Source organism: Glycine max, chromosome 9, assembly GCF_000004515.6.
Source record: "Glycine max cultivar Williams 82 chromosome 9, Glycine_max_v4.0, whole genome shotgun sequence".
Classification (NCBI taxonomy): domain Eukaryota; kingdom Viridiplantae; phylum Streptophyta; class Magnoliopsida; order Fabales; family Fabaceae; genus Glycine; species Glycine max.
The window spans coordinates 37,566,620-37,579,398 of NC_038245.2; the positions used below are offsets into that span (position 1 = coordinate 37,566,620).

Genomic DNA, 12,779 nt, shown 5'->3' on the forward strand with positions numbered 1-12,779 from the left:
ATACCTTTGTATCTCTCGATGGAGAAGCGCTTTCACTGAAAAAGAACCAAACCAAGAAAATGATTAAGGAAAAAAGAACTGGGAAGCAGAAGAATACCGTTTCTGAGGCCAATACTGGACTCTTTGGGGTTGATGTCATAGAGAAAACCTTTGCATCTCTCGATGGAGAAGCGCTCTCACTAAAAAAGAACAAAACCAAGAAAATGATTAAGGATAAAAGAAATGGGTATCAGAATAATATTGTTTCTACTAGACTCTTCGATGTTGATGTTGTAAAGAATGAAATGAAAATACTAAATTCAAAGAGCAACAGCAAACGTTGTAGAGACCCTAAACTCAAAAAGCAACAGCGAAACAAAACCCAGACAAAAACCCATTAAAATTACTCATTTACATAGATTTAAACCATGAAACCCTTAAATAAAACCCAAAATACAACACCAACCAAGAGAGATGATGAAAAGAGAAAATGAAAGCTTAGGGTTGAGGGAGAGAAGAATGACTATTTTTCTTACCATCGTGTCCTATCTTGTCTTGTAGTCTCTAATGGAGATAAGTTGCACATGCTACCTTTTTTTTTGTTTTTTCTATCTTAGATGGGAGAGAAAGAGAGAGATTTTTTATTTTTCCTAGCTTAGAGAGAGTTTTTTATTTTCTTCTCTTTCCAGTCAAAATCTACACTTCCAGTACTACTACACTTAATCTGCACTTCCCTTTTTTTTTTTTGTAGATAAAGGTAAGAAGATCAAAATACCACAATTATTTACAGCTATCGTTGCACTGCAAGTGCTGCCATGCCCCTCTCTTTCTCTTTGTAACCTTCTGATGCTTCCTTCAATTTAATGAATACTAACTCTCTCTCTCTCTCTGATTTTTCTGCAGTTTATGAGCTCTTTTTTTTAGTTCTAAGCAATTCCTCCTTTCGTGTCGCAAGCAAGCCTGTGTGAGCAGCTAATTTTACTGACGGTGAAAGTGTGAATTGACAAAAATAACCTCAAAAGTGGACAGGTGTCAACAAATAAGGATGTCCATTTTGAACATTTCTACAAACTACTCTTTTATACTAGATATATTAGATATTAGATTTAGTGATTATACCAAAATAGCAATCACGTGAAAATATGATAAATGCATCTCAAACATTAAAAATGCATATTTAAAATTACTTCTGAGAGTAAGTGAATTCATTTACAACATGATTCTCATGTAAGAAAAACACACAAAAAAAAATTCTTTGTTTCTTTTTATTTATTCTTTTTTAATTTATGATGAATATTTTATAATATATTTTTTTATAGAAATATTTTTATAATATATTTCTTTAAACATTTTCCCCTTAAATTTATTTATGTAGTTAATTGTTTTGAAAAAATAATTATAATGCATATTTTGGCAATGCATAAGTTTTTTAGACCACAAATATCTTTTACTAGAAACAATCATGTTTAATTTAGATAAGATAATATATAGTATTTTTATATTATCATCTAATTATAAATTATCATGTGACATAAGTTTATTAATTTTTATAATAATTACGTTAAGATTATATTTGGTTCGGTGATAGATATGAAATAAAAGAATTCAGAAAAAAAAAAAGGAAATAACATAGAGTAAATAAAAAATAGTAAAACGGAATGAATCATACATAATGGATTGAAATAAAAATGTGATTTTTTTTTTTTTTGGATATTTTATATTGAAGTGAAACACGTATTGGACTATGTTGCTTAAAAAAAGGACCAAACAAAATGAATTATAACTTTAAGGCTTTAATTGTCATTTTACCCCAATTTTTTTTTTATTTTTGAAAAAATTTATTTCCAACAAATTAATTTAATACATTTTACTCCAACTTTTAAGAAACTTACAGAATTTCTCCTATACCATTTTATTCCTCACATGATTGTACTTTTACTCCAAACATTTTTATTTTTTTGGAAAATTTTATCCTAAATTTTAGTTTTTTGACAAATTTTACCACCAATTTTTGTGCTTATTAATGGATAAATGATTGTGATAAAATTCGCAAGTTTCTTAGAAGTCAAAAGTAAAATGTATCAAATTAAAAATTTGGGAGTAAAACTCACCAAAAATTAAAAAGTGAGAGGTAAAAAATTCAATTAAGTTTAACTTTAATTCTTAACTTAACTTTATTTTAGAAATAGTTTAAATTTTATTTATTTTATATCTTTTAAAAATGCAATGAAACAATATGTAAAAACAAATAACACGAGAAGAGGGGGTTGAATTGTGTTTTTAAAATTTTAAAATTTTTCTTAAAACTAAAAAACACGTTTATTGTTTAATGAATATAAATAGATTCATGTAATGAGAAAAAAACAAAAGGAGAAGTATAATCAAAAAACAAATTCAAAATCCTTTGTCGATTAAACAAGAAAACACACAAAGAATTCATATTGGTTCATCTCAACCTCAAGATTTGTTGGAATATATCACTTAGCACTTTTAGTCTTTTCTTTCAAGATATACAAGGTATTTTGAGAGCTTTGTATCACAAGAATTTACAAAAAGGTTTACAAGAAAGAATGAAAGAATGATTTGCATAGATTAATTTGTCTCTTGTTTCTTCAAAGCTTATTCTATATATAACCTTCATCTCCAAGTATTCGTTGTCTCTCAACAATCTGATTTTTCACTCAAAGACCATGCTGATAGGATATCGTGTCTTGTACTTCAGCAGAGAAGTCACTTTTTTCACCATAACATATCTACAACAACACAATGCGCCTTTTGATGAGGATCAACCTCTTTCAGACTGCGGAGTTCATTTATTCTTCATAAGACTTTGATAGATCCTAGAAAAATGTTTTCTGCACGAAAGAATATCATACATAAAGTATTAAATGAAGGTCTTAAATACATTACTTAAATGTTATATCAGATCGTCTTATGAGTATATCATCTGAAAACTTCAAACACATAGAGATAGATCATGATCTAATAACATATCAGATGCAACTTTTATTATTTATATTTATTTGCATCTAATTAAAATAATTAGGAGTCTTAATTCGTCTATAAGATATACATGTCTTTTGACTTGACACAATATGTTGTAAAAAATAATTTTAAAAATGTTTTAGTTAATTGTCTCATTCTTAACAAAACCTTAAACCTATATGGATTAATACATAATAATTGATTGTCATGACATTCTTAAGGTACATGGTAAGAGTGATAACTAATTTAACTTCTTTCTAGGATAAATTTATCCTTTTTTTTATTGGGAGGATAAATTTAACTTTAATCTACAACAATTAGCTATTTTTTCATAAGCAAAAGGATGAAATTACATAATAACTGCCTATCATGACCTTCTTAAGAAAGGTGTGTGGATTATTATTAGAAATATTATAATTTTCCACCATATTATTTTTGTTTCTTTCTTAATTTTTTATGTTTTGAAAATATGAAAAATACATTGTACAATAAAAAACATTTTATGTCGATTATTACATTTGCCATTTTGAGTGATGTCAATAATTTGTATTTTCATATCAAAACAAATACTTCTTGTATGTATTATGTATATGTATTTGCCAAATTGAACAAGAAGCACCCAAAGAATAAGCAAGAAGCAAACACACTATGTTGTATGCGCCTTTGATTGAGGAAGCAAACAAGAATATAAACAAGAAAGAAACACCGTGATTCATTATGATATGTAAATTTTTTTGGTCAATAATAATCGCCAATGACTAATGAAACTAATCTCTGATCCAATAAATTAAGAGACACTTATAGTCTTTGACTCATAAAAAAAACACAAATAAAAAGAAACAGAAAAACATGATAAAGAATGGAAGTGCAACGACTTATGTTTAAGGAGGGTAAAATTGATAAAATTAAAATACCAATTTTATGATTTAGAAATTTTAACTCCATTGAGGCTATTCCACAAAAATAAACATTTACTTTAAAATCTTCCAATTAAATAAAGAATAAAACAATATATTCATACTTGAATATATTATTATTTTTTATTTAATTAAGTTTTTCATATCTAGAATATAACCTGTTTTTAAAAAATTACCTAATATTTATTTTTTCTCCAAGTACTTAAAAAAAATTTGTGTTTCATTTTAATACTTATCGTTAGATTATATCCGTTAAATGATGACGTAGCAGACAAAATATCACGTAATCATGTCTAATCACTAACCACATAGATCTCCATATCATTAATTTTTGTTTTTAAATATGAAAAAAATAAATTTTAAATCAAGCTAATCTCACTGTAACACTGTGAATGATGTTGTGGAGAAGGGGTCTTTTCTCTGAATCTAAACGGCTGCGTAGAGGGAAAAAGCAGCGATTCAAAGGAAGAAGTTGTGATGCTCGTCAAACGTACGCAAGAACTGGGTCGTGGTGACGGCCGAGGTAAAGGGAGTTGGTGTTGGAGAACTTATGCCGGGATTGGAGGGAGGAGCGGAGGGACGGTGGCTCCTAGGTTCAGAGTGAAGGGGCTTATGTGACAGGATGAAAGGGGTGAGGGATGAAGGATTCGATTCTCTGATTCCACTCCCCCGTTTTCCTTCTTTTTTTCTGCAAAATTGATGTTATGTTTTCCACCACTTCTTCCTCCCTCATCTTCATTTTCCTTCTCATGGTTGAATGTTTGTCGTTTTAAATGAGGAGTGGATTGGAGGAAATTCAAATTTAGTTGTTGTAAAATCGACATGAAATATTTCAGATTTACGTATTCTTGAATCATTTGTGTTGTTCAATTCAGTCCGATTCAAATAGGAAATACACATTTGTCTCATTTTGACTCTCCCCATCTCGAATTTTACTAATTGGATATGGGACTGGTTATGAAGGGAAGCTTTGTGGGAGAAAGGGGGGAAAGGTCAGGCTAGTAAAGGTTTTACTCAAACATATGGGATAGACTAGGAGGAAGCCTTTGCCCCAATAGCTAAGATGAAGTCTGTTCGTCTCCTGCTCTCTATTGTTGCAAATCGAGATTGGCATCTGTTCCAATTAGATGTTCAAAATGCCTTCTTGAACGGGGACCTATAGAAATAAGTTTACATAAGTCCTCCACCCGGTTGTGTAAGGGGGGAACAAGAAAGGTTAACAGGAGCGGAAGCCAAACGACGGGGTTCAGTTGGAAACTATTGTATCTTACCGTCCAAACTTTTAAATATTTAAAAATGAAAATTAATGCCGCCGAGGACGTGTCTTTAGGTGGATAATGACTAGGTGGAATGTTCTGACATTTCATCTCTATGCAGCTTCACACGCAGATATTAAAATGAAATATGATTTTTTTTCAAGTATTTGAGAAAAAAATAAATGTTAAATAATTTTTTAGAAACAGACTATATTCTAAATATGAAAAATTTAATTAAATCTTTTTTTCAATATTTACTCTATAAATCATTAACAAATCATATTTCACACAAATATAACAAAAAAAAAAAAGTCATACATATACTATGCTACACACAATGAGAACATGTTGACCTGGGCATGCTCAGTCAGGACAGTTCCGTAATTCCACCACGTTTCCACAGACCTCACTCTCACGGCTTACGTGTAGTTCCCAAACTCTGTTTCCCGATTCAATTCATCACTTCACTCTTTCTCACGAACCCTAATCCCTAATCTCACAATCAATTAGGGTTTCTCATCTCATTTCCACGAACTCCATTTCATTCCACTCCTTGATGATCACAAATATACTTTCCCCTTTCTCCCCTTCTTCTCAATTCCCGAATCAATCGCAAACCTCGATTCCTTTTTCCTCTTCCAATCGCACCCAAAGCTAAAGAATAAATACTCGTTCAAATATCAAACGCCCAATTCCCTCAATCCCAATTCACTCGATCACACACACACTCTCTGTTTCGATCATGGACGTGGACGGTGGCAACAAGCGCGTGTACAACCGCCTTGGTGGGGACGCGAAGCACCAGAAAGTGTGCTACCACTGGCAAGCGGGGAAGTGCAACCGCTACCCGTGCCCCTTCCTGCACAGCGAATCGCCCGCGAATTCGCACCACGCCAATGGCACCTCCTCGAAGCGGACGTACGACAATTCGGGCTTCTCCGGCCCACGCCGCAGCCCCAATTTCAACAACACGTGGGGCCGCGGCGGGGGCCGCGGTGGTGGTGGTGGTGGTGGTGCCGGTAGAGGTGTGGTGGTGAAGGCCGAGAAAGTTTGTAATTATTGGATTCAGGGGAGTTGTAGTTATGGAGAGAGGTGCAAGTTCCTTCACTCCTGGAGTGTGGGGGATGGGTTTTCTTTGCTGACCCAGCTTGAAGGTCATCAGAAGGTAACAAAATAAAGAAGGTTTTAGTGGATAATTGTGTTAGTATATAGTGTAGGATCTGAAGCCACTAAATGAGTAACGGTAAAGTAATTAATCTGAATCAATTGTAAATGAGAAAATCAATGTTTGATATTGATTTGTTACGCACCTAGGTGTAATGTTGACTGTTGATTTGCTCATCAATGACGGAAATTAGGTACTTTACTGATATTGACAGTTGATTGTACTTTATAATAAAGTGATTTGCCTACTTTGATGGAGGAACTGCATTCTATAGTATAGACTCTGCTTGATAGTGAAAGGTTTTAAATTACGGTTGTGGTTGCAATTTTGTTGTGATCCTTGATGTTGTGGGAAATTGTGGACAAATGTGGCCACAATTGTGGTTGCAGTCTCTACAAAAGCCTTGGTGATGTGGCAGAAATTGCGGTTGCGGCCTGTTTTCTTGAAACATTTAAAACCTGAGCTGGATAGCTTACTTACCATTGGATTTTATGATGTGTGTGTGTTTTTAATTCTAATCGTGTTTTAAATGTTGTATAGGGCTAAGTGTGATGTGTGATCTGGGTTTGCATTAATGTTACTCTGTGAAAATTGATATTTGATAGCACGTTTACAAGAGTGTGTGGGTGTTTGGTGATTGGAGTTGACTGGATGAACTGTGGTTTTGTTGAATGAACAGGCTGTGAGTGCAATTGCCTTTCCCTCTGGTTCTGATAAGCTGTATACTGGAAGCACTGATGAGACTGCAAGGATTTGGGACTGCCAATCTGGAAAGGTGGTTATTAATTGGATCATGTTTTGTTTTGTAGAGGCATTTTTTGTTTCAATTTTAAAGTTACAGACACCTTGTCTTTTTTCACTAATGTTAAGCTTAATGATTTTGTTTGTAATATTGGAATAGGAGAATTTTTTTATTACTTTTAAGTTTGAATTTGAATTGTTTGTTTGTTCTAGGTGAAGCATGTCTTGTTCAGTCATAAAATTACTGCATGTGTGATTGCTAGGTTGAATCATATAATTGTATAACTTGTATCTTTCGCTTTGTTATTGTGGTTCTTGATACATTTAATAGCACAACTAATTTGTTTATTTTTTTTACACCAAATACTATAATTTTGCATTAACCCTTCTCCTAGATTCCAAATTTTGTTGCTTACACTTCAATACTCATGTTTATGTTTATAACAAACTTTTTTGGCATAGGCATATGTTATGTTATGCCTGATGTTCGGTGCCAGACACTTTTCTCCATGATACTTTTATGTGAAACAACGATATTTTTACTGCAACACATGATTGTAGTGTTCTTTATTTTTTCAATTATTTCAATTGGCATCATTTTTTCTTCTCTATTTTGATTTCAAATTTAAAAGTTAGCAGTGAACATTGTATTTTTCTTTTAACTTTTTAATAGTTTGCTTTTGAGCTTATTGAAAAGTTGAGATTGATCTTGGTTTTGTTTGTCTATGTTGCTGCAGTGTGTAGGTGTGATCAATCTTGGTGGTGAAGTAGGTTGTATGATCAGTGAAGGCCCCTGGGTTTTTGTTGGGATACCCAATTTTGTCAAGGTAAGAAAGAACACAAATAGGCATCTCTTTTTGTTTTTCTCTAATTTTGTAATCTGTAAATTTTAAAATAATGTACTTCTCTCTACTTTAGTGAAGTTTTTTTGCTAATGTATGTTCTTTCCACTGCTGATAGCATCATAACTAATGTTCTTTTTGGTTGATGATATTGGTGATGCAGGCCTGGAACACACAAAATTTATCGGAGCTAAGTCTAAATGGTCCTGTTGGACAAGTTTATGCACTTGTTGTGAATAATGATATGCTCTTTGCTGGTACACAGGTAAATATTTTCTTTCCCCTTTGACAATGTTTTTGTTTTATTTAGAGTCATGTTTTATTTTTTGATACAGTAGTCCTGATTTCAATGTTGATTATCTTCATGGTGCTTAGGACCTGTTGGATGAGATGAAAAAGTGCATTTTCATCTGTGTTTATATGGATTAGACTTTACTGAGTGGCATCTTATAATGTTAGGAACTCAATATATGGAAATTACGTTGGGGTGATAATATTGAGGTTAATTTTGGGGCTGATAAGTAATGCTGAGATAGGGAAATGAAGACTTTAAAGGAGAAACATTTAATATTATTTGCCTTTGCCCAAATTATGGATACAATTTGCAAGTGAAATATTTTTGGAGAAAAATTACTAGGAGAATCTAAGGGGTACGCTTGGGAGTGGGGCTTTGGAGGGAAATGGAAGGGAGAGGAATTTTTTTTTTGTTTAAATTTAAGAGTTATTTGATAAGAAGAATCAAAAGATTAGAGCATTAAGTTTATGCTAACCTAACATTTTTTTTCTTTCATTTTAAAAAGATTATCTAATTAGAGAATATTTATTAGAAATGGAAAATTTGTCATACCCAATGAATGGGAGATGAAGGATGATATGATTGTAAATGATTATGTCATATCACAAGTCTTGTGTTGAAATATTGGATATGTAAAGGATTGGATGATGCTTTATAAGCACTGATTACTAGCTAATTAAACAACTCAGATTAGTCTTTTAGGCAATGTGATTCGCCAAGAAGATTTTTCTTATGCTTAGTTGGGCTTGAGGTGTTACCAAATGGTATTGAAGCAGTCAGCTGGATATGTGGGATATTCCAGATTGCTGGTGGATGTATTGGCTTAGGCTATAGGTCATTGATTGTGTCTAAGGAGGACTTATTGGGGATTTATTTGGGAGAGACTGTGATGCCTTGGATCTCATGTTGGTTATGTGAAGGGTTGTGTGATGCTCTGTATAAACTCTTTAGGTATTAACTATTAAGGCAGCTGGATACCTTTTAACTCAAACAGTAAATGAGTTTATGCTTCTAATGTCCTGGGAAATATTTTTGTTAAACTCAACCAAACATGTTTCAAAGCCTGTTGTATTTTTTTATTATCGAAAATGACAACAGAATACACTAGAAAAGATTCTCACTTATCTACATATTTGTAATACCATCTTTATTTTTTTATCTCAAATGAAATACTTCTGCTGCAGGACGGATCTATATTGGCATGGAAGTTTAATGTAGCTACCAACTGCTTTGAGCCGGCTGCATCACTTAAAGGTCATTCTCGGGGTGTTGTTTCATTAGTTGTTGGTGCTAATAGACTTTACTCTGGTTCAATGGACAATACAATAAAAGTAAGTTTTTGTAAGCTCTTTGCCATAAATGTCTGATTCAATACGTGATTCAATTTGGTGCTAATAGGTTTTGGTTTGTTAATTTGGTGCATTTCTTCCAACTGGTTGTTGTCTTTCAGGTATGGAACCTTGAAACCTTGCAGTGTTTACAGACACTAACAGAGCACACATCTGTTGTGATGTCTGTTCTCTGCTGGGACCAATTCCTTTTGTCTTGTTCATTGGACAAAACAGTGAAGGTTGGTTTTCACACTATTTACTGGTTATATATGTATTGACTATATGCAAGTTTTGGAATTAATATTTGTTTAACTTTTATTTGATTTATGCAGGTATGGTATGCTACTGAAAGCGGAAACTTGGAAGTGACATATTCTCACAATGAAGAAAATGTATGCTTTTAATTTATTTACTTTTTCCCCTGGATACTTGGTTTTATTTTAATATGATATTTCTTGTCCAGTTTGAAATGACGATCTCTCATAATTATGTGTAATCAATTCTTAGCTCTGCTATCAATGATCCAGATACTACTGTTTTGAACTCATGGTTTAGAAAATATAGGAAATGTGCTCAAGTTTCTGATGATGAAAATGGCTCAGTATTGCATACAACCAGATAGGTACTTAACCAGAAAGGGGCATATAGATGTGTAGCTTAGTTTTTAAAGTCATTCCTTGGTGATAATACTATTCTAAATATTTGAATCCTCTCAAATAATGAGGCATAGGAACCAGATACAAGATAAAAAAATGACTCAAATCTGGATATGACAACTTTTTTAAAGCAGCCTTGTATAGGGCTGAACTAATAAGTTATAAGCTAAAGGGAAAGAAGTTTTGGAGCTGGAGATTTATTAGTATTTGAAGTAGAGAGAACAAGAAATTACCACTACTTGTAGTTTTTTTTTGCCCCTTCAATTGGCTTTTCAATTTCTCAGACAGCATTTCCTACTTTACTAACTTCAAGAAGCTATACAGCTGGAATTAAGTATTCCATTACTTGGAATGCTTCTGATAAGTGGGGTTAATGGAAAGTCTGGGCTTTGTAAAAAGAAGCATGATGTCTAATCCTTTAGCCTAATCTATTACTTATGAGAAAAAGGGGACCAAATCACCAAAATGAAATAAAGGGGGGCAAGTCCAATATTTGCAAATATTTTATGTATAGTAATTAGAAACATCTAAGAGGGTGGGGGCATGGCCCATGCCTTCCACCCTCTGCATCTGTACTTCAATGAGCTATTTACACATTTTATATTTCTATGTGCATTCATTTGTTGCATTATCATTTTTAAGGGGTACTATCTTTTAGTTCTTATATAACTATTCTTCATTCTTAACAGCTATTATTCGCACATGAAATGTGGCTGGGGGAGGGGGGGGGGGGGGGGGGGGGGATTGTTAAGTGTGTGAGATGGCTTTCACGAAGTTGCTGATGTTGTTATAATCTGTGTGCAGGGTATACTTACCCTATGTGGGATGCATGATTCACAAGGCAAACCCATTTTGCTCTGCGCTTGCAATGATAATACTGTACACCTCTATGATCTGCCATCGTAAGTAGTTGACTTCCTATTCATGCTCTCATTTGATTCACTACAACATGCAAACCACTAGAATTTTTTGAAATTTATTCAATGCATTGTGTTTCTTGCTCATGAGAGCTTGTGTTTATATATGATGGTAAATCTGGCTTGGGTTTCATTAGTATGTTTTACATAACAAGCTTGATTTGTTATGCAAGTTATTGATTCCACTTAGAAGGCGTGGAAATAATAAAGCGACTTTTGACCATTTGAAGAGAAATTGTAATGACTTTTTATTATTTTAAGGAAAACCCATATTTTACCCAAGTAGTGTATCAGTTCCTGTTTTCTCCACTACTCTATTTTCACTGTGACATTGTTTTTTATATCGCTGATGCCTAATAGAAGGGAACTCATTATTCATTGTTTGCCCCGTTTCTTCAGATTTGCAGAGAGAGGTAAGATATTAACAAAACAAGAGGTACGAGCAATTCAGATAGGGCCTAACGGCATATTCTTCACGGGTGACGGTACGGGTGAAGTAAGAGTGTGGAATTGGATAGCGGAGGCAACTACTACCACCCAATAAAGTGACACTTACAATGTGTTCCATTTAATTGTTTCACTAGTTTTTTTTTTGGTCTTCCTTTTTGTAATTTTTTAGCTGCAAGAAGGGAATTCGGGCTGACGTTGGGATTGAGAAGAGGCAGAAAAAGAGAGGTAAAGGGAGTGTGTGTAATTTAAGTTTGCGGAAGTAGTCTTGCTTTTAGAATCTGAGCTGTGGAAGTATCCTTGGCACAAAGCTGTGCTCAAGTAGGCGTGCCTATTAATGTTTGTAACATTTTGTGAAATTACAACATTATTTAGCATTATTACTTAACCCCCTCCAATGCGTATATATACCACCAAATAAATGTATGTTACTTGTTATTTACAAGTAACTGGGGGGTCTTAAATTTTCGAATGTTGTATTTTTTTTCCTGGTGATCATAAGCTCGACGAAATATAAATGATTTAACTCGTTTTCTTTTGCTGCAGCTATTAAAAGGTGTCATGTTATAATTAGCTTAAATTAGTTTTTGATTTTTTAATTTATTATTTAGGTTCAATTTGATCTTTTAATTTTTAAAATTAAATTAATTTGATCCTTTTGTTTAAATTAAATTGGCAGTGTTAAAAAATGTGTACTTTATGATGATTTAAAATACTAATTTAACCCTATAATTACCGTTCTCTAAAAAAAACCCCCTATAACTATCAATATTGATTATAGAAGAGTAGAGTAGAGTTTATCGGAGTTGTGTTTCCTCAATGCACATACGAAGTACCTATTGTGTGTAAAGATTTGGTGATCAACACCTGCTACGTTTGACCATAAACGGAAACTTAGAAAGTCCATCTTAACATCATGCTATCTCTAGAGCTATAACCTAACTTGTCATAGCTCTAACAACTCCTTGGTGCTGGAACCTCTACGCTTATAAATGGATAACTCTATTATGATTACAATATTATAATTTAGTATCCATGATCCAAAAGTTTGGTGGCTCCATTGCACCGAGATTGATAGTTGTAGCCATTGGATAAACATCAACCACGTAGTCGTAGGTCGCACTAAACATGAACCAATAAAAGCCATTGGATAAATTGTTAAAAAATAAATAAATAAGTGGACAATATTAATGCCTATAACTTGTTACTTGTGATTATGACTTATAGGTTAATGGCTTTTAGAATGGA

General features: G+C 33.1%; 1 protein-coding gene across 1 annotated transcript; it reads left to right on the forward strand.

Moving 5' to 3' along the window:
• The first annotated feature begins 5,489 nt into the window (after positions 1–5,489).
• Positions 5,490–12,080, forward strand: LOC100792089 (zinc finger CCCH domain-containing protein 48). The gene is made up of 9 exons (XM_003533974.5): positions 5,490–6,302; positions 6,982–7,077; positions 7,781–7,870; positions 8,049–8,150; positions 9,365–9,511; positions 9,631–9,750; positions 9,844–9,903; positions 10,972–11,069; positions 11,484–12,080. Exons 1-9 carry the CDS (start codon positions 5,880–5,882, stop codon positions 11,626–11,628), a joined length of 1,281 nt encoding a protein of 426 aa, XP_003534022.2. The 5' UTR covers positions 5,490–5,879; the 3' UTR covers positions 11,629–12,080.
• Positions 12,081–12,779: the final 699 nt, after the last annotated feature.

Coding starts and splice junctions, on each gene's coding strand:
- LOC100792089 (XM_003533974.5), top strand. CDS start 5,880: ATGGACGTGGACGGTGGCAACAAGCGCGTGTACAACCGCCTTGGTGGG. Junction 7,871..8,048: donor GGATACCCAATTTTGTCAAG/GTAAGAAAGAAC, acceptor TTGGTGATGCAG/GCCTGGAACACACAAAATTT. Junction 8,151..9,364: donor TGCTCTTTGCTGGTACACAG/GTAAATATTTTC, acceptor CTTCTGCTGCAG/GACGGATCTATATTGGCATG.